At 31.0% G+C, this 25,454-nt stretch overlaps 3 protein-coding genes across 6 annotated transcripts; all 3 read left to right on the top strand.

The window, feature by feature from the left end:
* Positions 1-367: 367 nt before the first annotated feature.
* On the top strand, positions 368-5,673 carry LOC141661658 (uncharacterized). Of its 2 annotated transcripts, XM_074468667.1 has the most exons (6): positions 370-614; positions 1,392-1,619; positions 1,780-1,855; positions 2,530-2,621; positions 3,771-4,016; positions 5,482-5,673. In XM_074468667.1, the coding sequence occupies exons 2-5, from the start codon at positions 1,425-1,427 to the stop codon at positions 4,005-4,007; spliced, it is 600 nt and encodes a 199-aa protein (XP_074324768.1). In that variant the 5' UTR covers positions 370-614; positions 1,392-1,424; the 3' UTR covers positions 4,008-4,016; positions 5,482-5,673. The 2 variants fall into 2 exon arrangements, with proteins under 2 accessions (XP_074324769.1, XP_074324768.1); XM_074468668.1 differs by lacking the exon at positions 5,482-5,673 and having other exon boundaries at positions 368-614; positions 3,771-4,225.
* A 3,453-nt stretch (positions 5,674-9,126) lies between these two features.
* Positions 9,127-14,400, top strand: LOC141661657 (uncharacterized). Of its 2 annotated transcripts, XM_074468666.1 has the most exons (6): positions 9,127-9,371; positions 10,150-10,377; positions 10,530-10,605; positions 11,265-11,356; positions 12,502-12,747; positions 14,209-14,400. In XM_074468666.1, the coding sequence occupies exons 2-5, from the start codon at positions 10,183-10,185 to the stop codon at positions 12,736-12,738; spliced, it is 600 nt and encodes a 199-aa protein (XP_074324767.1). In that variant the 5' UTR covers positions 9,127-9,371; positions 10,150-10,182; the 3' UTR covers positions 12,739-12,747; positions 14,209-14,400. The 2 variants fall into 2 exon arrangements, with proteins under 2 accessions (XP_074324767.1, XP_074324766.1); XM_074468665.1 differs by lacking the exon at positions 14,209-14,400 and having other exon boundaries at positions 12,502-12,890.
* A 3,449-nt stretch (positions 14,401-17,849) lies between these two features.
* Positions 17,850-23,125, top strand: LOC141661656 (uncharacterized). 2 transcript variants are annotated; one of them, XM_074468664.1, is made up of 6 exons: positions 17,850-18,094; positions 18,873-19,100; positions 19,255-19,330; positions 19,990-20,081; positions 21,227-21,472; positions 22,934-23,125. In XM_074468664.1, exons 2-5 carry the CDS (start codon positions 18,906-18,908, stop codon positions 21,461-21,463), a joined length of 600 nt encoding a protein of 199 aa, XP_074324765.1. In that variant the 5' UTR covers positions 17,850-18,094; positions 18,873-18,905; the 3' UTR covers positions 21,464-21,472; positions 22,934-23,125. The 2 variants fall into 2 exon arrangements, with proteins under 2 accessions (XP_074324765.1, XP_074324764.1); XM_074468663.1 differs by lacking the exon at positions 22,934-23,125 and having other exon boundaries at positions 21,227-21,615.
* The last annotated feature ends 2,329 nt before the right edge of the window (positions 23,126-25,454 follow it).

Below are 25,454 nucleotides of genomic sequence, written 5' to 3'. Positions count from 1 at the left end.
TATTAATTCTTTTAAATTAATTGTACAAATATTAAAGTAACTATATTTTTTTACGGAATTCAAGTAACTATCTTTAAAATAAAATAAAATATTCATTTAGCACAATTACATATTATGTGTATGATAAAAAACACATGTGATATTATGGTGTAGTGATATGAGGTTATATAGTTTAATAAAATATCTGGAGTTCGATTTCCACAAAACAAATCTTTTATATAAAAATTAAAAACAGGGGTATTTTAATCTTTTTAATGAGACTTTTTAATCTCACTAATTATCTATTATATATAGAAAAGAAGATATATATGAAAATGGAATGATATCAATAGATTTGTAAAAGGAATTAAAAAATTTGCCTGTGCAAAGAGAAACCCTCCAAACGGAAGTTTGAAAAAAGTCATGAAGGTGATGAAGTTGCTGACAGGATACTCTTGCCAAGCGTTGCACTGCACTGCATGCCTTAATTACCCTATTCGTATTTTTCTATCATCAAGCTTACCTATTTTCTTATTATTTACATCAACAATTTAACAATATATTATATATACACACACAAGCATCACCGACCTAGAAAACTTTCATTCTCACCTAAGCTCACCCAAAATCTCCAGGTACGAACTTGCACTAATTCGAGATTAAAATTATTTATCTAATTTATTATATTGATTTTTTTTCATTGTTCTTCCATTCGTGATTACTAATTTTTCAGTTCATGTACTTGTTTGTGATACTTGGAGACTAGGTGTCGATTTTAGGGTTTCTGTGTGCGTGTGTGTGATTTTTAGGGCTTCCCGAACGTTTAAGAGTATCTCAATTATATAAATATTCAACTTCTGTATGTTTCGAGGACTATTTAGCGTTAATTGGCAATTTATAGTGTATGTGAACTCTGCGACCTTCCTTGATTCTCAACTCTTTTGGGTCTTTGGTAACTCTGAGAAGTCGGTAGGGAATTATCTGGATAATTGTCTTCTGATTGAAGTGAATTTTAGGTTTGCAAACATGCTAGTCAGTTTTAGTGGGGCTGCTTGGAATTTTCTTCCGTCGGATTTAACCAGTTTTGTTGTATTTAAAAACCAATTTCAGTTTTAATTGTTGATGAAAGTGTCTAACTTTTCAAAGTGTCAGTGTTGTTCTTCCTGTCTTCAAATTACAAATTCATGTTAACTGTTTAAATTGTATATAGTCATCTGCATATGCTTTCTGTTGCGATGTTTTTGTGGGTAATTAAAACAATCTCTATGTTACTGGCACAAGAGAATATCTCTAATTTAGATACCTACTGTAGATTATTAATATTGTAATTACTTGTTAATTAAATTTTTGAAACATTGAACTGAGACAACACATGCATTTGTCTTTGGCTAATGGTATGTGAAAATGTCCAGAAAGTTTGCACGGACGGTTGAGGCACTGGGAAGATGAATAACGTTCACAGCCACCGACTTTCCTCATCTGTTCGCAGCAATGCTTATAATCCAAATAATCTTTCAATTTTCCCTGAATTGCTACAACCAGTTAATGCAACTGAAACTCAGCAACCTCTTGAGCCTGTCGTACCACAACATTCTTCCGTAGAAGATTCAATGCTTCCTCTAGTAGAGAGATTATTTATGGTATGAGTGTGTGTGTGTGTGTGTGTGTGTGTGTATATATGTTTTGTGTTTGTCCCATTTTCAAATAATCATGCCTTCATATATCTTTGTATAATATGACTCATATTTTCTTTATGATCATAATAACTTTTAATTATATCTATTTTATCAATGAGTAAAGAATATTGTCGAGCATTTAACAAACACGACATTGGAGTTAAATGGTCGGATTGCATCCCAGGGAGCAGGCCATGCAGGTTTGTTTAACCTTCTTTTCTCTCAGTTTTAAAATCTTATAAATTAAAAAGTTTGGTCTATTTGACCCACTTGTGAGTTTAGGAAAGTGTTGAGATGCCTCTACAGTTTATCTAGCACGATGAGTTATGTGACGATGCTTATATTGTTGAATTTCCTGGCGGTTTTTGAATCTATTGCAATAACGTTTTCTATATACTCTGTATACGACCTAGCTACACAACAGGATAATATATCACCAGAAGGAAGACCATGCACTTTAATTGGAAGGACGACAAGTCTTAAGTGCTAACAAAGATCTGTGGAACATAATTTAAAATATGTACAAATTTTTTGTCAGTTATGGAGCCTTTACTTTTAATTAGGTCATTAAATTTTGAAGCATATGCGACGGACCAGTCCCCCAAACCTTTTAGAATCTTGAAATGTATTAAAAATGACGGAGCCTCGCTTTAAGGTTTCTATAAATTTTTGAACATTCTTAATACAGCCATATATGCTTTGATATTTGATGGATCAACTATATATACTATTAGTAATCCAGAGTAGAGGTTTAACCACATCTGATATCCACATTCTATATATAAAGTATGATGGTATTAGATTTGTAACTAACTTGATGTTAAATATCTTCTATTTTCTGCTCATCATAATTTTGTTGCATGTGTGCTTGTAGTTACACCTAGGTCAACATCGAATACCCATCATCGAAGAACAAGAGCAACAACAAGGCCAAGGACTCTGGAAAGGCAACGAGATTCTTGTGCGGTATATCATCTATTCAATTTTGTTTTCTTCAATATTATTTTAGCTAGAATCTGTTGCAAATCTGTCTCATATAGTATGCTTTTAACCTGTTTGAAGCCTTTAGTGCATGTTGCGCAAATCTTGGCTAGCGAGGTTTGTTGCAAAATTATTGGATACTAGATATCACAGACGCGTAACCTTGTGTTATTAATTGATTTCCTGTATCTGTTAGTCGCTAGGGACTTTTATGTAGAATGCAACCTCAAAGAACAACCAAGCCATCCTGATGAACACCTCTCATATATTCACCAGAATCTGACTGACTTCCACCTTATGGTATCTACTTACAATTAAATAATTGAGGATGGAGGTGAACTTAATGATTAAACCAGAAGAAGGGGTAAAGACTTGGCAAAAAAATGATAGGGGTAAAGCTTACTGAAAACGCTGATGGGATTTGAGAAGGGGTCAATTGTCAGGTCAGGTTTAACCTGGTGGGTTTTAGTTTTTCAATCGGAAGGAAACATGTCTGATGCAAGAAATGAGTCACATTAACTTGTGGTCTATATCCATCCGCAGAGGTTGGGAGGAGAATTTAGTGCGGGCCTAAAACTGACCGCTAATGCGATTAGAATTTTGTCTGTTTGCTGAGTTCATGCTTACATAAACGTTTTCAGACAGTAATGTGTTTTTGTAGGGCGCACTTTGATCGTCACTCTGGTTGGTCCCATTTTTGGATTTGTATAGGAATGGAGCAAAGTAGGAAGCCGGTCGGCGTTACCGTTTAAAAAATAACACAGTCTGTACTAATGACCTGTTTTTTGTAAAGTCATTGTACAAACAATCATATACTACCTTGCCGTGCCAGCACAACCACACATTAAATTAATAGTCATATAGGTTCGTGATTTAAACAATTAATGTACATCCTTTTCTAGTAACAAATACATAGATGAATTATCGAGATATACACAACTTTCTTGGAAGAAGTATCTTATTTACCAATTCAGTGTTTATTATGATCTCCCTGCAGTACTTTATTTACGGGGTACAATTAAATATATACAAATCTCGGCTATCTTGCAGAGAGAATGCTACAATTTTTCTTTAAAATGAAGATGCAATCAATAAGATTATTTACCTTATTAAGAATGAAACTGTTTCTTTCAGAATCCAAATTCAGGTGTGCCTCAACTACCTCAGCAAGAACCTGAAGCTGAAGTTCCTAGAGAGAACAATGTCGACTGTCCAATTTGCATGGCTCCGTTTTTTCAACCCACGACAACGAGATGCGGGCATGTGTTCTGCAAGAATTGTATAACTCATGCATTGGTAGAGAAGAAGCATTGCCCAATCTGCCGTAAGCGGGTTACAAAGAGAGACCTGTTCAGGATTTATCTTTGCTGAATGTACTATGTAAGGGGTTCTTTGCCACATTTTCATCACACTCACACCCACACCTATGCACATACCCACTCACGCACACAAACTTAATTGGCCAATATTTGTTTTCAAGAACTAAAAATTATACAGGAAACTCCAACAAAGATTTACTGCTTCATCCATCTCAAAATAATAGTCTTGTTTCCATGTTTTAGTTAAATTGACCAAATTTTGACTAAAAATTACCCTAATATTTAATTAAGATAATTGTAAAAATTGTACTATTAAAAAGTATATCTAATCTAATTTAATATGTTTTTTTTAGTGTTTTAAAAATATAGTTATATAATTTATAAATTTTAGTTAAAAAAATTGACCAAATAAATGCCGCACTTGATTATAATTTGATGGAGGGATTGTAGTTTTAGTGAGAAATATGTTCATTATGATTTCAAATGTATATGTTACTCTTCACGTTTGTATGGTTTTGTGAAATGATAGGAGGGGGGGACACATGCATTATGTTAATTGTTTAGGATTTAAATTATATATTTGTTAGTAGGAGTTTTTTTTTTTAATAAAACATGTAATGTGAGTATTGACTATGGATGGGTTTATAATTAGTTCAATTCAATCTAGGCTAGGTATGGCAAATTAGCAGAGCAGACAACTTTTACCATGTCATCATCCCACATTATAATTAATTAGTTCAGTTAGTTGAGTGCAAACTAACTGAGAGTTGCACAATTATATATTTAGTTGTTTAGTTGCACAATTGTAAATTGAGAGTGTCGGTTCAATTCGCAAACCTGGTATATATCTAAGAACACAAGTATGAATATTATTTATTTAGAGCTATTGGGATATTTTTGGTTGTTGTTTAAGCCCAAATTGTGCCACGGGGGTTTTTTCTAAATCAAATGCAATCACATTATTCTTTAAAATTACTTCAAATATTTTAAATTCACAGATATATCACTTACTTATATTATAAAACTTAATATTACGTTCTATCCAAAATAAAATGTTTTATTCAATTTTAAACAAGCTCATTTTGTTTAAAAATAAATGATATTCTATTAAGTCCAAGCCCATGGTTGGCACGAGCACTACATGATGCCAATTAGTTAGCGAACACAGTTGTCTACATAGGCATTTAGCTTATTTATCTAGAACCAATTAATTAGCGAACTCAGTCCATTAATTAAATTTTATATTCTCGTTTTAAGTAGTGTCCCTTAATATGACGAGTAGACTTAATGAATAAAATTTTAAATTGAGTTTCTTAATCGTTGTTATGGGTCATATTTTCTCCCTTCTCCATCCGAGAAAGGTGAGTGAAAACGATTTTTCTTGCATCTAGTGTTTTTGCTAACACTATATAAATTAGTTTATGAAATGTGTTGCCACAATTTTAAATTATCTTTTGGTATATCAATCCCCGAGCTAAGCATAAAGAAAAATATCATTCAGTACCCTTCATGAACATATGTTGCAGGGGTATTGAAAAAGAGCAGGCAGCTGTTTGGATAAGAATATACAGAGGTTGGCAAGAAGTTCAGAAAGAAAAGCAGATGTTAATAGAACCAAGTTGTGTACTTTTTGATATGGCAGACAAATAGTTAGGAATATTTTATTGTAAATGATTGTGACCAACAGTACTTTGAAGTCGTGGTTCGGCTACGGCACGGCCCTTATATATATACAAAGAGAATTGGTTGTGATATATTTTATGCTGCAAAACTAAAAATCAAGTAAAAAAGGGCGGAATATATTAAAAAGACTACGTCATAAATGACCAAATACTATAATTTGCTGGTAACACTCATTTTCTATTACAATAGACCCATATTTTTGCGGAACTACAACAATACAAAATTAGTGTTACATTATCTTAAAAACTTGTGTTGTACCTTAACTTAATTTTTATTTTCCACATTCAAACACTAAATTGTTATGTTGCACCTTGGATAGCACTAAGAAGAGCAACTGCTGGATTTGCTAAATTATTGAATCATAAATTGCTGACCTGACATGGGGACACACGAAGCGGGCCCATATTTTTATCATGTGGCCAACCACATCACGAGGTGGACACATAATATGATTTCCGGTGGCCATGGCCGCTATAAGACTCTGAGATGAAATTTTTTTACATATATATAGGGGTTACTCCATTAGAAACCACTTCAAAATAAAAACTAGAAACAAAACCTAGCCCATTAAAATCGAAACATCCCCCGACCAAGCATGATTGACATACACGCTCGTACAAATATTTTCACTCATGTTACCAATAAACACATACAGTATATTTTTTACATTTGATAACCACCATCTCCTCTAACTACCATCAATTTTACATTCATAAATTATTCACGCTCCTACCATTGTTAACCTGCGATCAATAACTCATTCTCACAAATATCTAGTCATCAACACTCAATCTCTTATTGTGTTGATTAATATATCTCTGACGACTTTCATCTTCTCCAGCCTTCAGAAAAACTCACCTTCATTTCCTTCTTTTTCACACAGCAGTATTTACTTTTGATTCACAACATACTCACTATCAATACCAGCCTAACTTCAAAAAATCACCACCAACATATCAAGTATCAATTTGAATACAATAAATCAATATAATTAAGTTAGATCTAAACTCCGATCACTAATTTGTATTACATAAATCACTAATTTGAATCATAGAAATCACTAACTTGTTTTACTAAAATCACAAAATTCTTGAACAGATCTACCAACGTTTTTAGTCTCAAAATGACTAATTTCTTTGTTTTTTGATAAATTAAATTATTACTTGAGTTGTATTCCATTCACCGCAAATAAAGGGGCATTTTAATCTACTAGAAGGAAGTGGAAAAGTAAGTACATGGAAGAAAGACATATAATCTATTATAGAAACAGCGATGAGGGAGATGATGAGATGTTCCGAATAAAAGGTGGAATTGCTGAAATAAAATCAACATTGTGAATATCATTATTTGTTGGAAGTGATGATACACATATAGATAGTTGTATGTATATATATTTGGGTATACGTGTATCGGGTGAAAGGGGGTGGTGGGTAGGTGATGAGAGTGAAGTGTGCCCTGGGTGAAAAAAGAGTAAGATGGGAGAGATCACAAAAGTGAAGTCTTGGTAAAAATTGTGCGCTTCATTTTGATTATAATTTGAAATTGAATGTATATGACAAGTTTCTAGTTTTTACTATAATATTGGTTTTTATTTGATCATCTCCCTAGATATATACACAAATGTGTTATTGTTTGGGCTATTGTTTGGTAATTTAAATAACTTGGCCCTACTAACTTTTTAAATTTTCTTGACAATATCATCTCATAACTTTAAAAATATCATAGCACTCCTCCAATTGAATTTAGTTGATAATTTTTATTTAATTTTTATATACATAATTGAATTTAGGATGACTTACAATCATAATATACAATAATGTAAAATTTACAATATTGTTAATGTAAAAATTGATTTTAATAAAAAATGTTAGTTTTTGAAATTCAACGTATATATGCATGAAAAAATGTTAGTTTATTATTTACACTATGGTTACCAAATTAATATTGAGTTATATGTGTGTGTCACCATATAAATTGTCGTATGTTACATTTCTTAGTAAATTACGATGGTTTCATTTATTTATATATGGTATTCATATTATCACTGACAAATAATCTATATCTAGTTTTTACGCAACTGAGTATCAATCATGGTTGTAACATAAAAATAAATCATATATTATAAAGACTTATGATTGATATTCATGATTTTTTTTCAAGGATTCGAATGAAAAATTATAATTATATCGTTATTTAAACCTTTTTTAAGTTCCTTTCATTACTACTCTAATATTTCTTCATATAATAATTTGAGAACATTGTATACTATTCTCTTAAATATTTTTCAATTTGATAAATTTTTTAAATATCAATTGAACTGGTTAATTCATTCAGATTATTGAACGATGTATATTTTTTCCTTAAATAGTACAAAATAAAATGAATCAAAAGTTACAATATAGTATGGATATAACTTTTATTTGAATAATTCAAAATGTAAAAATAATTCAAAGTATTTGTAAATATTATCTTGATCAATGAATATTATTTATCTAGAAGAATTCTTTTTAAAAAGCTTATTTTTTAAAAGTGAAAAATAAAAAATAAATCGATTTAATATATCATCGTAATTTTAAAAAAATCTTGTGATATCTCATATCAAATTTTGAATATTTTTGAAATCGGGACAAGTCCCAAAAATAATAATGCGCTATCAGTGAAGTTAGTAATTTTAATATAAATAATCAATTGACTTGATCTTATAAATATCTCAAACACATTAATTTATATTAACATAAGATATTAAAAAAATAGCATTATTGGTAAGATATTCTCGTCAAACTTGTAATTTAAATTTGCTAAAGGTAGAATGCGACGATGTTTTTCGGCCGGGTCATGTAGTCAAATTTCGAGTATTTTTTGAAAAATGGGTCAAGTTCTAATTTCAAATTGGAATAAAATAAAATGTTTTGACTCATTATAATTCCAGCTCATCTAAATATGTAATACCATTATAGATTATTTATATATAAACGATTCTATTTTCAACATTTTCTATAAAAAATATATATATGTATATTTTAATTACTTTATGTTAAAAATATATGAGATACATTTTCAAACTGAAAAAAGATTAATGAATAAGATAATAATACATTTATGTACTATGTCTAATTTTGTATTAATTTTTTAAAATTAATTATACAAATATTAAAGTAACTATATTTTTTTACGGAATTCAAGTAACTATCTTTAAAGTTAAATAAAATATTAATTTAGCACAATTACATATTATGTGTATGATAAAAAACACTTGTGATATTAAGGTGTAGTGATATGAGGTCGTATAGTTTAATGAAATATCTCGAGTTCGATTCCCAAAAAACAAAACTTTTATAAAAAAATTAAAAACAGGAATATTTTAGTCTTTTTAATGAGACTTTTTAATCTCACTAATTATCTATTATATATAGAAAAGAAGATATATATGAAAATGGAATGATATCAATAGATTTGTAAAAGGAATTAAAAAATTTGCCTGTGCAAAGAGAAACCCTCCAAACGGAAGTTTGAAAAAAGTCATGAAGGTGATGAAGTTGCTGACAGGATACTCTTGCCAAGCGTTGCACTGCACTGCATGCCTTAATTACCCTATTCGTATTTTTCTATCATCAAGCTTACCTATTTTCTTATTATTTACATCAACAATTTAACAATATATTATATATACACACACAAGCATCACCGACCTAGAAAACTTTCATTCTCACCTAAGCTCACCCAAAATCTCCAGGTACGAACTTGCACTAATTCGAGATTAAAATTATTTATCTAATTTATTATATTGATTTTTTTTCATTGTTCTTCCATTCGTGATTACTAATTTTTCAGTTCATGTACTTGTTTGTGATACTTGGAGACTAGGTGTCGATTTTAGGGTTTCTGTGTGCGTGTGTGTGATTTTTAGGGCTTCCCGAACGTTTAAGAGTATCTCAATTATATAAATATTCAACTTCTGTATGTTTCGAGGACTATTTAGCGTTAATTGGCAATTTATAGTGTATGTGAACTCTGCGACCTTCCTTGATTCTCAACTCTTTTGGGTCTTTGGTAACTCTGAGAAGTCGGTAGGGAATTATCTGGATAATTGTCTTCTGATTGAAGTGAATTTTAGGTTTGCAAACATGCTAGTCAGTTTTAGTGGGGCTGCTTGGAATTTTCTTCCGTCGGATTTAACCAGTTTTGTTGTATTTAAAAGCCAATTTCAGTTTTAATTGTTGATGAAAGTGTTTAACTTTTCAAAGTGTCAGCGTTGTTCTTCCTGTCTTCAAATTACAAATTCATGTTAACTGTTTAAATTGTATATAGTCATCTGCATATGCTTTCTGTTGCGATGTTTTTGTGGGTAATTAAAACAATCTCTATGTTACTGGCACAAGAGAATATCTCTAATTTAGATACCTCCCTGTAGATTATTAATATTGTAATTACTTGTTAATTAAATTTTTGAAACATTGAACTGAGACAACACATGCATTTGTCTTTGGCTAATGGTATGTGAAAATGTCCAGAAAGTTTGCACGGACGGTTGAGGCACTTGGAAGATGAATAACGCTCACAGCCACCGACTTTCCACATCTGTTCGCAGCAATGCTTATAATCCAAATAATCTTTCAATTTTCCCTGAATTGCTACAACCAGTTAATGCAACTGAAACTCAGCAACATCTTGAGCCTGTCATACCACAACATTCTTCCGTAGAAGATTCAATGCTTCCTCTAGTAGAGAGATTATTTATGGTATGACTGTGTGTGTGTGTGTATATATATATATGTTTTGTGTTTCCCATTTTCAAATAATCATGCCTTCATATATCTTTGTGTAAGATGACTCATATTTTCTTTATGATCATAATAACTTTTAATTATGTCTATTTTATCAATGGGTAAAGAATATTGTCGAGCATTTAACAAACACGACATTGGAGTTAAATGGTCGGATTGCATCCCAGAGAGCAGGCCATACAGGTTTGTTTAACCTTCTTTTCTCTCAGTTTTAAAATCTTATAAATTAAAAAGTTTGGTCTATTTGACCCACTTGTGAGTTTAGGAAAGTGTTGAGATGCCTCTACAGTTTATCTAGCACGATGAGTTATGTGACGATACTTATATTGTTGAATTTCCTGGCGGTTTTTGAGTCTATTGCATTAAAGTTTTCTATATACTCTGTATACGACCTAGCTACACAACAGGATAATATATCACCAGAAGGAAGACCATGCACTTTAATTCTTAAGTGCTAACAAAGATCTGTGGAACATAATTTAAAATATGTACAAAATTTTTGTCAGTTATGGAGCCTTTACTTTTAATTAGGTCATTAAATTTTGAAGCATATGCGACGGACCAGTCCCCCAAACCTTTTAGAATCTTGAAATGTATTAAAAATGACGGAGCCTCGCTTTAAGGTTTCTATAAATTTTTGAACATTCTTAATACAGCCATATATGCTTTGATATTTGATGGATCAACTATATATACTATTATTAATCCAGAGTAGAGGTTTAACCATATCTGATATCCACATTCTATATATAAAGTATGATGGTATTAGATATGTAACTAACTTGATGTTAAATATCTTCTATTTTCTGCTCATCATAATTTTGTTGCATGTGTGCTTGTAGTTACACCTAGGTCAACATCGAACACCCATCATCGAAGAACAAGAACAACAACAAGGCCAAGGACTCTGGAAAGGCAACGAGATTCTTATGCGGTATATCATCTATTCAATTTTGTTTTCTTCAATATTATTTTAGCTAGAATCTGTTGCAAATCTGTCTCATATAGTATGCTTTTAACCTGTTTGAAGCCTTTAGTGCATGTTGCGCAAATCTTGGCTAGCGAGGTTTGTTGGAAAATTATTGGATACTAGATATCACAGACGCGTGACCTTGTGTTATTAATTAATTTCCTGTATCTATTAATTTCCGACTTTTATGTAGAATGCAACCTCAAAGAACAACCAAGCCTTCCTGATGAACACTCTCATATATTCACCAGAATCTGACTGACTTCCACCTTATTGTATCTACTTACAATTAAATAATTGAGGATGGAGGTGAACTTAATGATTAAACCAGAAGAAGGGGTAAAGACTTGGCAAAAAAATGATAGGGGTAAAGCTTACTGAAAACGCTGATGGGATTTGAGAAGGGGTCAATTGTCAGGTCAGGTTTAACCTGGTGGGTTTTAGTTTTTCAATCGGAAGGAAACATGTCTGATGCAAGAAATGAGTCACATTAACTTGTGGTCTATATCCATCTGCAGAGGTTGGGAGGAGAATTTAGTGCGGGCCTAAAACTGACCGCTAATGCGATTAGAATTTTGTCTGTTTGCTGAGTTCATGCGTACATAAACGTTTTCAGACAGCAATGTGTTTTTGTAGGGCGCACTTTGATCGTCACTCTGGTTGGTCCCATTTTCGGATTTGTATAGGAATGGAGCAAAGTAGGAAGCCGGTCGGCGTTACCGTTTAAAAAATAACACAGTCTGTACTAATGACCTGTTTTTTGTAAAGTCATTGTACAAACAATCATATACTACCTTGCCGTGCCAGCACAACCACACATTAAATTAATAGTCATATAGGTTCGTGATTTAAACAATTAATGTACATCCTTTTCTAGTAACAAATACATAGATGAATTATCGAGATATACACATCTTTCTTAGAAGAAGTATCTTATTTACCAATTCAGTGTTTATTATGATCTCCCTGCAGTACTTTATTTACGGGGTACAATTAAATATATACAAATCTCCGCTATCTTGCAGAGAGAATGCTACAATTTTTCTTTAAAATGAAGATGCAATCAATAAGATTATTTACCTTATTAAGAATGAAACTGTTTCTTTCAGAATCCAAATTCAGGTGTGCCTCAACTACCTCAGCAAGAACCTGAAGCTGAAGTTCCTAGAGAGAACAATGTCGACTGTCCAATTTGCATGGCTCCGTTTTTTCAACCCACGACAACGAGATGCGGGCATGTGTTTTGCAAGAATTGTATAACTCATGCATTGGTAGAGAAGAAGCATTGCCCAATCTGCCGTAAGCGGGTTACAAAGAGAGACCTGTTCAGGATTTATCTTTCCTGAATGTACTATGTAAGGGGTTCTTTGCCACATTTTCTTCACACTCACACCCACACCTATGCACATACCCACTCACGCACACAAACTTAATTAGCCAATATCTGTTTCCAAGAACTAAAAATTATACAGGAAACTCCAACAAAGATTTACTGCTTCATCCATCTCAAAATTATAGTCTTGTTTCGATGTTTTAGTTAAATTGACCAAATTTTGGCTAAAAATTATCCTAATACTTAATTAAGATAATTGTAAAAATTGTACTATTAAAAGTATATCTAATCTAATTTAATATGTTTTTTTAGTGTTTTAAAAATATAGTTATATAATTTATAAAATTTAGTTAAAAATTGACCAAATAAATGCCGCACTTGATTATAATTTGATGGAGGGATTGTAGTTTTAGTGAGAAATATGTTCATTATGATTTCAAATGTATATGTTACTCTTCACGTTTGTATGGTTTTGTGAAATGATAGGAGGGGGGGACACATGCATTATGTTAATTGTTTAGGATTTAAATTATATATTTGTTAGTAGGAGTTTTTTTTTTTAATAAAACATGTAATGTGAGTATTGACTATGGATGGGTTTATAATTAGTTCAATTCAATCTAGGCTAGGTATGGCAAATTAGCAGAGCAGACAACTTTTACCATGTCATCATCCCACATTATAATTAATTAGTTCAGTTAGTTGAGTGCAAACTAACTGAGAGTTGCACAATTATATATTTAGTTGTTTAGTTGCACAATTGTAAATTGAGAGTGTCGGTTCAATTCGCAAACCTGGTATATATCTAAGAACACAAGTATGAATATTATTTATTTAGAGCTATTGGGATATTTTTGGTTGTTGTTTAAGCCCAAATTGTGCCACGGGGGTTTTTTCTAAATCAAATGCAATCACATTATTCTTTAAAATTACTTCAAATATTTTAAATTCACAGATATATCACTTACTTATATTATAAAACTTAATATTACGTTCTATCCAAAATAAAATGTTTTATTCAATTTTAAACAAGCTCATTTTGTTTAAAAATAAATGATATTCTATTAAGTCCAAGCCCATGGTTGGCACGAGCACTACATGATGCCAATTAGTTAGCGAACACAGTTGTCTACATAGGCATTTAGCTTATTTATCTAGAACCAATTAATTAGCGAACTCAGTCCATTAATTAAATTTTATATTCTCGTTTTAAGTAGTGTCCCTTAATATGACGAGTAGACTTAATGAATAAAATTTTAAATTGAGTTTCTTAATCGTTGTTATGGGTCATATTTTCTCCCTTCTCCAGCCGAGAAAGGTGAGTGAAAACGATTTTTCTTGCATCTAGTGTTTTTGCTAACACTATATAAATTAGTTTATGAAATGTGTTGCCACAATTTTAAATTATCTTTTGGTATATCAATCCCCGAGCTAAGCATAAAGAAAAATATCATTCAGTACCCTTCATGAACATATGTTGCAGGGGTATTGAAAAAGAGCAGGCAGCTGTTTGGATAAGAATATACAGAGGTTGGCAAGAAGTTCAGAAAGAAAAGCAGATGTTAATAGAACCAAGTTGTGTACTTTTTGATATGGCAGACAAATAGTTAGGAATATTTTATTGTAAATGATTGTGACCAACAGTACTTTGAAGTCGTGGTTCGGCTACGGCACGGCCCTTATATATATACAAAGAGAATTGGTTGTGATATATTTTATGCTGCAAAACTAAAAATCAAGTAAAAAAGGGCGGAATATATTAAAAAGACTACGTCATAAATGACCAAATACTATAATTTGCTGGTAACACTCATTTTCTATTACAATAGACCCATATTTTTGCGGAACTACAACAATACAAAATTAGTGTTACATTATCTTAAAAACTTGTGTTGTACCTTAACTTAATTTTTATTTTCCACATTCAAACACTAAATTGTTATGTTGCACCTTGGATAGCACTAAGAAGAGCAACTGCTGGATTTGCTAAATTATTGAATCATAAATTGCTGACCTGACATGGGGACACACGAAGCGGGCCCATATTTTTATCATGTGGCCAACCACATCACGAGGTGGACACATAATATGATTTCCGGTGGCCATGGCCGCTATAAGACTCTGAGATGAAATTTTTTTACATATATATAGGGGTTACTCCATTAGAAACCACTTCAAAATAAAAACTAGAAACAAAACCTAGCCCATTAAAATCGAAACATCCCCCGACCAAGCATGATTGACATACACGCTCGTACAAATATTTTCACTCATGTTACCAATAAACACATACAGTATATTTTTTACATTTGATAACCATCATCTCCTCTAACTACCATCAATTTTACATTCATAAATTATTCACGCTCCTACCATTGTTAACCTGCGATCAATAACTCATTCTCACAAATATCTAGTCATCAACACTCAATCTCTTATTGTGTTGATTAATATATCTCTGACGACTTTCATCTTCTCCAGCCTTCAGAAAAACTCACCTTCATTTCCTTCTTTTTCACACAGCAGTATTTACTTTTGATTCACAACATACTCACTATCAATACCAGCCTAACTTCAAAAAATCACCACCAACATATCAAGTATCAATTTGAATACAATAAATCAATATAATTAAGTTAGATCTAAACTCCGATCACTAATTTGTATTACATAAATCACTAATTTGAATCATAGAAATCACTAACTTGTTTTACTAAAATCACAAAATTCTTGAACAGATCTACCAACGTTTTTAGTCTCAAAATGACTAATTTCTTTGTTTTTTGATAAATTAAATTATTACTTGAGTTGTATTCCATTCACCGCAAATAAAGGGGCATTTTAATCTACTAGAAGGAAGTGGAAAAGTAAGTACATGGAAGAAAGACATATAATCTATTATAGAAACAGCGATGAGGGAGATGATGAGATGTTCCGAATAAAAGGTGGAATTGCTGAAATAAAATCAACATTGTGAATATCATTATTTGTTGGAAGTGATGATACACATATAGATAGTTGTATGTATATATATTTGGGTATACGTGTATCGGGTGAAAGGGGGTGGTGGGTAGGTGATGAGAGTGAAGTGTGCCCTGGGTGAAAAAAGAGTAAGATGGGAGAGATCACAAAAGTGAAGTCTTGGTAAAAATTGTGCGCTTCATTTTGATTATAATTTGAAATTGAATGTATATGACAAGTTTCTAGTTTTTACTATAATATTGGTTTTTATTTGATCATCTCCCTAGATATATACACAAATGTGTTATTGTTTGGGCTATTGTTTGGTAATTTAAATAACTTGGCCCTACTAACTTTTTAAATTTTCTTGACAATATCATCTCATAACTTTAAAAATATCATAGCACTCCTCCAATTGAATTTAGTTGATAATTTTTATTTAATTTTTATATACATAATTGAATTTAGGATGACTTACAATCATAATATACAATAATGTAAAATTTACAATATTGTTAATGTAAAAATTGATTTTAATAAAAAATGTTAGTTTTTGAAATTCAACGTATATATGCATGAAAAAATGTTAGTTTATTATTTACACTATGGTTACCAAATTAATATTAAGTTATATGTGTGTGTCACCATATAAATTGTCGTATGTTACATTTCTTAGTAAATTACGATGGTTTCATTTATTTATATATGGTATTCATATTATCACTGACAAATAATCTATATCTAGTTTTTACGCAACTGAGTATCAATCATGGTTGTAACATAAAAATAAATCATATATTATAAAGACTTATGATTGATATTCATGATTTTTTTTCAAGGATTCGAATGAAAAATTATAATTATATCGTTATTTAAACCTTTTTTAAGTTCCTTTCATTACTACTCTAATATTTCTTCATATAATAATTTGAGAACATTGTATACTATTCTCTTAAATATTTTTCAATTTGATAAATTTTTTAAATATCAATTGAACTGGTTAATTCATTCAGATTATTGAACGATGTATATTTTTTCCTTAAATAGTACAAAATAAAATGAATCAAAAGTTACAATATAGTATGGATATAACTTTTATTTGAATAATTCAAAATATAAAAATAATTCAAAGTATTTGTAATATTATCTTGATCAATGAATATTATTTATCTAGAAGAATTCTTTTTAAAAAGCTTATTTTTTAAAAGTGAAAAATAAAAAATAAATCGATTTAATATATCATCGTAATTTTAAAAAATCTTGTGATATCTCATATCAAATTTTGAATATTTTTGAAATCGGGACAAGTCCCAAAAATAATAATGCGCTATCAGTGAAGTTAGTAATTTTAATATAAATAATCAATTGACTTGATCTTATAAATATCTCAAACACATTAATTTATATTAACATAAGATATTAAAAAAATAGCATTATTGGTAAGATATTCTCGTCAAACTTGTAATTTAAATTTGCTAAAGGTAGAATGCGACGATGTTTTTCGGCCGGGTCATGTAGTCAAATTTCGAGTATTTTTTGAAAAATGGGTCAAGTTCTAATTTCAAATTGGAATAAAATAAAATGTTTTGACTCATTATAATTCCAGCTCATCTAAATATGTAATACCATTATAGATTATTTATATATAAACGATTCTATTTTCAACATTTTCTATAAAAAATATATATATGTATATTTTAATTACTTTATGTTAAAAATATATGAGATACATTTTCAAACTGAAAAAAGATTAATGAATAAGATAATAATACATTTATGTACTATGTCTAATTTTGTATTAATTTTTTAAAATTAATTATACAAATATTAAAGTAACTATATTTTTTTACGGAATTCAAGTAACTATCTTTAAAGTTAAATAAATATTAATTAGCACAATTACATATTATGTGTATGATAAAAAACACTTGTGATATTAAGGTGTAGTGATATGAGGTCGTATAGTTTAATGAAATATCTCGAGTTCGATTCCCAAAAAACAAAACTTTTATAAAAAAATTAAAAACAGGAATATTTTAGTCTTTTTAATGAGACTTTTTAATCTCACTAATTATCTATTATATATAGAAAAGAAGATATATATGAAAATGGAATGATATCAATAGATTTGTAAAAGGAATTAAAAAATTTGCCTGTGCAAAGAGAAACCCTCCAAACGGAAGTTTGAAAAAAGTCATGAAGGTGATGAAGTTGCTGACAGGATACTCTTGCCAAGCGTTGCACTGCACTGCATGCCTTAATTACCCTATTCGTATTTTTCTATCATCAAGCTTACCTATTTTCTTATTATTTACATCAACAATTTAACAATATATTATATATACACACACAAGCATCACCGACCTAGAAAACTTTCATTCTCACCTAAGCTCACCCAAAATCTCCAGGTACGAACTTGCACTAATTCGAGATTAAAATTATTTATCTAATTTATTATATTGATTTTTTTTCATTGTTCTTCCATTCGTGATTACTAATTTTTCAGTTCATGTACTTGTTTGTGATACTTGGAGACTAGGTGTCGATTTTAGGGTTTCTGTGTGCGTGTGTGTGATTTTTAGGGCTTCCCGAACGTTTAAGAGTATCTCAATTATATAAATATTCAACTTCTGTATGTTTCGAGGACTATTTAGCGTTAATTGGCAATTTATAGTGTATGTGAACTCTGCGACCTTCCTTGATTCTCAACTCTTTTGGGTCTTTGGTAACTCTGAGAAGTCGGTAGGGAATTATCTGGATAATTGTCTTCTGATTGAAGTGAATTTTAGGTTTGCAAACATGCTAGTCAGTTTTAGTGGGGCTGCTTGGAATTTTCTTCCGTCGGATTTAACCAGTTTTGTTGTATTTAAAAGCCAATTTCAGTTTTAATTGTTGATGAAAGTGTTTAACTTTTCAAAGTGTCAGCGTTGTTCTTCCTGTCTTCAAATTACAAATTCATGTTAACTGTTTAAATTGTATATAGTCATCTGCATATGCTTTCTGTTGCGATGTTTTTGTGGGTAATTAAAACAATCTCTATGTTACTGGCACAAGAGAATATCTCTAATTTAGATACCTCCCTGTAGATTATTAATATTGTAATTACTTGTTAATTAAATTTTTGAAACATTGAACTGAGACAACACATGCATTTGTCTTTGGCTAATGGTATGTGAAAATGTCCAGAAAGTTTGCACGGACGGTTGAGGCACTTGGAAGATGAATAACGCTCACAGCCACCGACTTTCCACATCTGTTCGCAGCAATGCTTATAATCCAAATAATCTTTCAATTTTCCCTGAATTGCTACAACCAGTTAATGCAACTGAAACTCAGCAACATCTTGAGCCTGTCATACCACAACATTCTTCCGTAGAAGATTCAATGCTTCCTCTAGTAGAGAGATTATTTATGGTATGACTGTGTGTGTGTGTGTATATATATATATATGTTTTGTGTTTCCCATTTTCAAATAATCATGCCTTCATATATCTTTGTGTAAGATGACTCATATTTTCTTTATGATCATAATAACTTTTAATTATGTCTATTTTATCAATGGGTAAAGAATATTGTCGAGCATTTAACAAACACGACATTGGAGTTAAATGGTCGGATTGCATCCCAGAGAGCAGGCCATACAGGTTTGTTTAACCTTCTTTTCTCTCAGTTTTAAAATCTTATAAATTAAAAAGTTTGGTCTATTTGACCCACTTGTGAGTTTAGGAAAGTGTTGAGATGCCTCTACAGTTTATCTAGCACGATGAGTTATGTGACGATACTTATATTGTTGAATTTCCTGGCGGTTTTTGAGTCTATTGCATTAAAGTTTTCTATATACTCTGTATACGACCTAGCTACACAACAGGATAATATATCACCAGAAGGAAGACCATGCACTTTAATTCTTAAGTGCTAACAAAGATCTGTGGAACATAATTTAAAATATGTACAAAATTTTTGTCAGTTATGGAGCCTTTACTTTTAATTAGGTCATTAAATTTTGAAGCATATGCGACGGACCAGTCCCCCAAACCTTTTAGAATCTTGAAATGTATTAAAAATGACGGAGCCTCGCTTTAAGGTTTCTATAAATTTTTGAACATTCTTAATACAGCCATATATGCTTTGATATTTGATGGATCAACTATATATACTATTATTAATCCAGAGTAGAGGTTTAACCATATCTGATATCCACATTCTATATATAAAGTATGATGGTATTAGATATGTAACTAACTTGATGTTAAATATCTTCTATTTTCTGCTCATCATAATTTTGTTGCATGTGTGCTTGTAGTTACACCTAGGTCAACATCGAACACCCATCATCGAAGAACAAGAACAACAACAAGGCCAAGGACTCTGGAAAGGCAACGAGATTCTTATGCGGTATATCATCTATTCAATTTTGTTTTCTTCAATATTATTTTAGCTAGAATCTGTTGCAAATCTGTCTCATATAGTATGCTTTTAACCTGTTTGAAGCCTTTAGTGCATGTTGCGCAAATCTTGGCTAGCGAGGTTTGTTGGAAAATTATTGGATACTAGATATCACAGACGCGTGACCTTGTGTTATTAATTAATTTCCTGTATCTATTAATTTCCGACTTTTATGTAGAATGCAACCTCAAAGAACAACCAAGCCTTCCTGATGAACACTCTCATATATTCACCAGAATCTGACTGACTTCCACCTTATTGTATCTACTTACAATTAAATAATTGAGGATGGAGGTGAACTTAATGATTAAACCAGAAGAAGGGGTAAAGACTTGGCAAAAAAATGATAGGGGTAAAGCTTACTGAAAACGCTGATGGGATTTGAGAAGGGGTCAATTGTCAGGTCAGGTTTAACCTGGTGGGTTTTAGTTTTTCAATCGGAAGGAAACATGTCTGATGCAAGAAATGAGTCACATTAACTTGTGGTCTATATCCATCTGCAGAGGTTGGGAGGAGAATTTAGTGCGGGCCTAAAACTGACCGCTAATGCGATTAGAATTTTGTCTGTTTGCTGAGTTCATGCGTACATAAACGTTTTCAGACAGCAATGTGTTTTTGTAGGGCGCACTTTGATCGTCACTCTGGTTGGTCCCATTTTCGGATTTGTATAGGAATGGAGCAAAGTAGGAAGCCGGTCGGCGTTACCGTTTAAAAAATAACACAGTCTGTACTAATGACCTGTTTTTTGTAAAGTCATTGTACAAACAATCATATACTACCTTGCCGTGCCAGCACAACCACACATTAAATTAATAGTCATATAGGTTCGTGATTTAAACAATTAATGTACATCCTTTTCTAGTAACAAATACATAGATGAATTATCGAGATATACACATCTTTCTTAGAAGAAGTATCTTATTTACCAATTCAGTGTTTATTATGATCTCCCTGCAGTACTTTATTTACGGGGTACAATTAAATATATACAAATCTCCGCTATCTTGCAGAGAGAATGCTACAATTTTTCTTTAAAATGAAGATGCAATCAATAAGATTATTTACCTTATTAAGAATGAAACTGTTTCTTTCAGAATCCAAATTCAGGTGTGCCTCAACTACCTCAGCAAGAACCTGAAGCTGAAGTTCCTAGAGAGAACAATGTCGACTGTCCAATTTGCATGGCTCCGTTTTTTCAACCCACGACAACGAGATGCGGGCATGTGTTTTGCAAGAATTGTATAACTCATGCATTGGTAGAGAAGAAGCATTGCCCAATCTGCCGTAAGCGGGTTACAAAGAGAGACCTGTTCAGGATTTATCTTTCCTGAATGTACTATGTAAGGGGTTCTTTGCCACATTTTCTTCACACTCACACCCACACCTATGCACATACCCACTCACGCACACAAACTTAATTAGCCAATATCTGTTTCCAAGAACTAAAAATTATACAGGAAACTCCAACAAAGATTTACTGCTTCATCCATCTCAAAATTATAGTCTTGTTTCGATGTTTTAGTTAAATTGACCAAATTTTGGCTAAAAATTATCCTAATACTTAATTAAGATAATTGTAAAAATTGTACTATTAAAAGTATATCTAATCTAATTTAATATGTTTTTTTAGTGTTTTAAAAATATAGTTATATAATTTATAAAATTTAGTTAAAAATTGACCAAATAAATGCCGCACTTGATTATAATTTGATGGAGGGATTGTAGTTTTAGTGAGAAATATGTTCATTATGATTTCAAATGTATATGTTACTCTTCACGTTTGTATGGTTTTGTGAAATGATAGGAGGGGGGGACACATGCATTATGTTAATTGTTTAGGATTTAAATTATATATTTGTTAGTAGGAGTTTTTTTTTTTAATAAAACATGTAATGTGAGTATTGACTATGGATGGGTTTATAATTAGTTCAATTCAATCTAGGCTAGGTATGGCAAATTAGCAGAGCAGACAACTTTTACCATGTCATCATCCCACATTATAATTAATTAGTTCAGTTAGTTGAGTGCAAACTAACTGAGAGTTGCACAATTATATATTTAGTTGTTTAGTTGCACAATTGTAAATTGAGAGTGTCGGTTCAATTCGCAAACCTGGTATATATCTAAGAACACAAGTATGAATATTATTTATTTAGAGCTATTGGGATATTTTTGGTTGTTGTTTAAGCCCAAATTGTGCCACGGGGGTTTTTTCTAAATCAAATGCAATCACATTATTCTTTAAAATTACTTCAAATATTTTAAATTCACAGATATATCACTTACTTATATTATAAAACTTAATATTACGTTCTATCCAAAATAAAATGTTTTATTCAATTTTAAACAAGCTCATTTTGTTTAAAAATAAATGATATTCTATTAAGTCCAAGCCCATGGTTGGCACGAGCACTACATGATGCCAATTAGTTAGCGAACACAGTTGTCTACATAGGCATTTAGCTTATTTATCTAGAACCAATTAATTAGCGAACTCAGTCCATTAATTAAATTTTATATTCTCGTTTTAAGTAGTGTCCCTTAATATGACGAGTAGACTTAATGAATAAAATTTTAAATTGAGTTTCTTAATCGTTGTTATGGGTCATATTTTCTCCCTTCTCCAGCCGAGAAAGGTGAGTGAAAACGATTTTTCTTGCATCTAGTGTTTTTGCTAACACTATATAAATTAGTTTATGAAATGTGTTGCCACAATTTTAAATTATCTTTTGGTATATCAATCCCCGAGCTAAGCATAAAGAAAAATATCATTCAGTACCCTTCATGAACATATGTTGCAGGGGTATTGAAAAAGAGCAGGCAGCTGTTTGGATAAGAATATACAGAGGTTGGCAAGAAGTTCAGAAAGAAAAGCAGATGTTAATAGAACCAAGTTGTGTACTTTTTGATATGGCAGACAAATAGTTAGGAATATTTTATTGTAAATGATTGTGACCAACAGTACTTTGAAGTCGTGGTTCGGCTACGGCACGGCCCTTATATATATACAAAGAGAATTGGTTGTGATATATTTTATGCTGCAAAACTAAAAATCAAGTAAAAAAGGGCGGAATATATTAAAAAGACTACGTCATAAATGACCAAATACTATAATTTGCTGGTAACACTCATTTTCTATTACAATAGACCCATATTTTTGCGGAACTACAACAATACAAAATTAGTGTTACATTATCTTAAAAACTTGTGTTGTACCTTAACTTAATTTTTATTTTCCACATTCAAACACTAAATTGTTATGTTGCACCTTGGATAGCACTAAGAAGAGCAACTGCTGGATTTGCTAAATTATTGAATCATAAATTGCTGACCTGACATGGGGACACACGAAGCGGGCCCATATTTTTATCATGTGGCCAACCACATCACGAGGTGGACACATAATATGATTTCCGGTGGCCATGGCCGCTATAAGACTCTGAGATGAAATTTTTTTACATATATATAGGGGTTACTCCATTAGAAACCACTTCAAAATAAAAACTAGAAACAAAACCTAGCCCATTAAAATCGAAACATCCCCCGACCAAGCATGATTGACATACACGCTCGTACAAATATTTTCACTCATGTTACCAATAAACACATACAGTATATTTTTTACATTTGATAACCATCATCTCCTCTAACTACCATCAATTTTACATTCATAAATTATTCACGCTCCTACCATTGTTAACCTGCGATCAATAACTCATTCTCACAAATATCTAGTCATCAACACTCAATCTCTTATTGTGTTGATTAATATATCTCTGACGACTTTCATCTTCTCCAGCCTTCAGAAAAACTCACCTTCATTTCCTTCTTTTTCACACAGCAGTATTTACTTTTGATTCACAACATACTCACTATCAATACCAGCCTAACTTCAAAAAATCACCACCAACATATCAAGTATCAATTTGAATACAATAAATCAATATAATTAAGTTAGATCTAAACTCCGATCACTAATTTGTATTACATAAATCACTAATTTGAATCATAGAAATCACTAACTTGTTTTACTAAAATCACAAAATTCTTGAACAGATCTACCAACGTTTTTAGTCTCAAAATGACTAATTTCTTTGTTTTTTGATAAATTAAATTATTACTTGAGTTGTATTCCATTCACCGCAAATAAAGGGGCATTTTAATCTACTAGAAGGAAGTGGAAAAGTAAGTACATGGAAGAAAGACATATAATCTATTATAGAAACAGCGATGAGGGAGATGATGAGATGTTCCGAATAAAAGGTGGAATTGCTGAAATAAAATCAACATTGTGAATATCATTATTTGTTGGAAGTGATGATACACATATAGATAGTTGTATGTATATATATTTGGGTATACGTGTATCGGGTGAAAGGGGGTGGTGGGTAGGTGATGAGAGTGAAGTGTGCCCTGGGTGAAAAAAGAGTAAGATGGGAGAGATCACAAAAGTGAAGTCTTGGTAAAAATTGTGCGCTTCATTTTGATTATAATTTGAAATTGAATGTATATGACAAGTTTCTAGTTTTTACTATAATATTGGTTTTTATTTGATCATCTCCCTAGATATATACACAAATGTGTTATTGTTTGGGCTATTGTTTGGTAATTTAAATAACTTGGCCCTACTAACTTTTTAAATTTTCTTGACAATATCATCTCATAACTTTAAAAATATCATAGCACTCCTCCAATTGAATTTAGTTGATAATTTTTATTTAATTTTTATATACATAATTGAATTTAGGATGACTTACAATCATAATATACAATAATGTAAAATTTACAATATTGTTAATGTAAAAATTGATTTTAATAAAAAATGTTAGTTTTTGAAATTCAACGTATATATGCATGAAAAAATGTTATTTTATTATTTACACTATGGTTACCAAATTAATATTAAGTTATATGTGTGTGTCACCATATAAATTGTCGTATGTTACATTTCTTAGTAAATTACGATGGTTTCATTTATTTATATATGGTATTCATATTATCACTGACAAATAATCTATATCTAGTTTTTACGCAACTGAGTATCAATCATGGTTGTAACATAAAAATAAATCATATATTATAAAGACTTATGATTGATATTCATGATTTTTTTTCAAGGATTCGAATGAAAAATTATAATTATATCGTTATTTAAACCTTTTTTAAGTTCCTTTCATTACTACTCTAATATTTCTTCATATAATAATTTGAGAACATTGTATACTATTCTCTTAAATATTTTTCAATTTGATAAATTTTTTAAATATCAATTGAACTGGTTAATTCATTCAGATTATTGAACGATGTATATTTTTTCCTTAA

Source organism: Apium graveolens, chromosome 5 (genome assembly GCF_009905375.1).
Source record: "Apium graveolens cultivar Ventura chromosome 5, ASM990537v1, whole genome shotgun sequence".
In the NCBI taxonomy this organism is placed as follows: domain Eukaryota; kingdom Viridiplantae; phylum Streptophyta; class Magnoliopsida; order Apiales; family Apiaceae; genus Apium; species Apium graveolens.
The sequence above is the reverse complement of the archived record's forward strand: the minus strand, read 5'-3'. Positions and strand labels throughout refer to the sequence as shown.

Excerpts from the sequence above, each read along its gene's own strand:
- LOC141661658 (XM_074468667.1), top strand. The coding sequence starts at position 1,425 with ATGAATAACGTTCACAGCCACCGACTTTCCTCATCTGTTCGCAGCAAT. Across the intron at positions 1,620-1,779 it reads TAGTAGAGAGATTATTTATG|AATATTGTCGAGCATTTAAC; the intron begins GTATGAGTGTGT and ends CAATGAGTAAAG. Across the intron at positions 1,856-2,529 it reads CCAGGGAGCAGGCCATGCAG|TTACACCTAGGTCAACATCG; the intron begins GTTTGTTTAACC and ends GTGTGCTTGTAG.
- LOC141661657 (XM_074468666.1), top strand. The coding sequence starts at position 10,183 with ATGAATAACGCTCACAGCCACCGACTTTCCACATCTGTTCGCAGCAAT. Across the intron at positions 10,378-10,529 it reads TAGTAGAGAGATTATTTATG|AATATTGTCGAGCATTTAAC; the intron begins GTATGACTGTGT and ends CAATGGGTAAAG. Across the intron at positions 10,606-11,264 it reads CCAGAGAGCAGGCCATACAG|TTACACCTAGGTCAACATCG; the intron begins GTTTGTTTAACC and ends GTGTGCTTGTAG.
- LOC141661656 (XM_074468664.1), top strand. The coding sequence starts at position 18,906 with ATGAATAACGCTCACAGCCACCGACTTTCCACATCTGTTCGCAGCAAT. Across the intron at positions 19,101-19,254 it reads TAGTAGAGAGATTATTTATG|AATATTGTCGAGCATTTAAC; the intron begins GTATGACTGTGT and ends CAATGGGTAAAG. Across the intron at positions 20,082-21,226 it reads GGCAACGAGATTCTTATGCG|AATCCAAATTCAGGTGTGCC; the intron begins GTATATCATCTA and ends TGTTTCTTTCAG.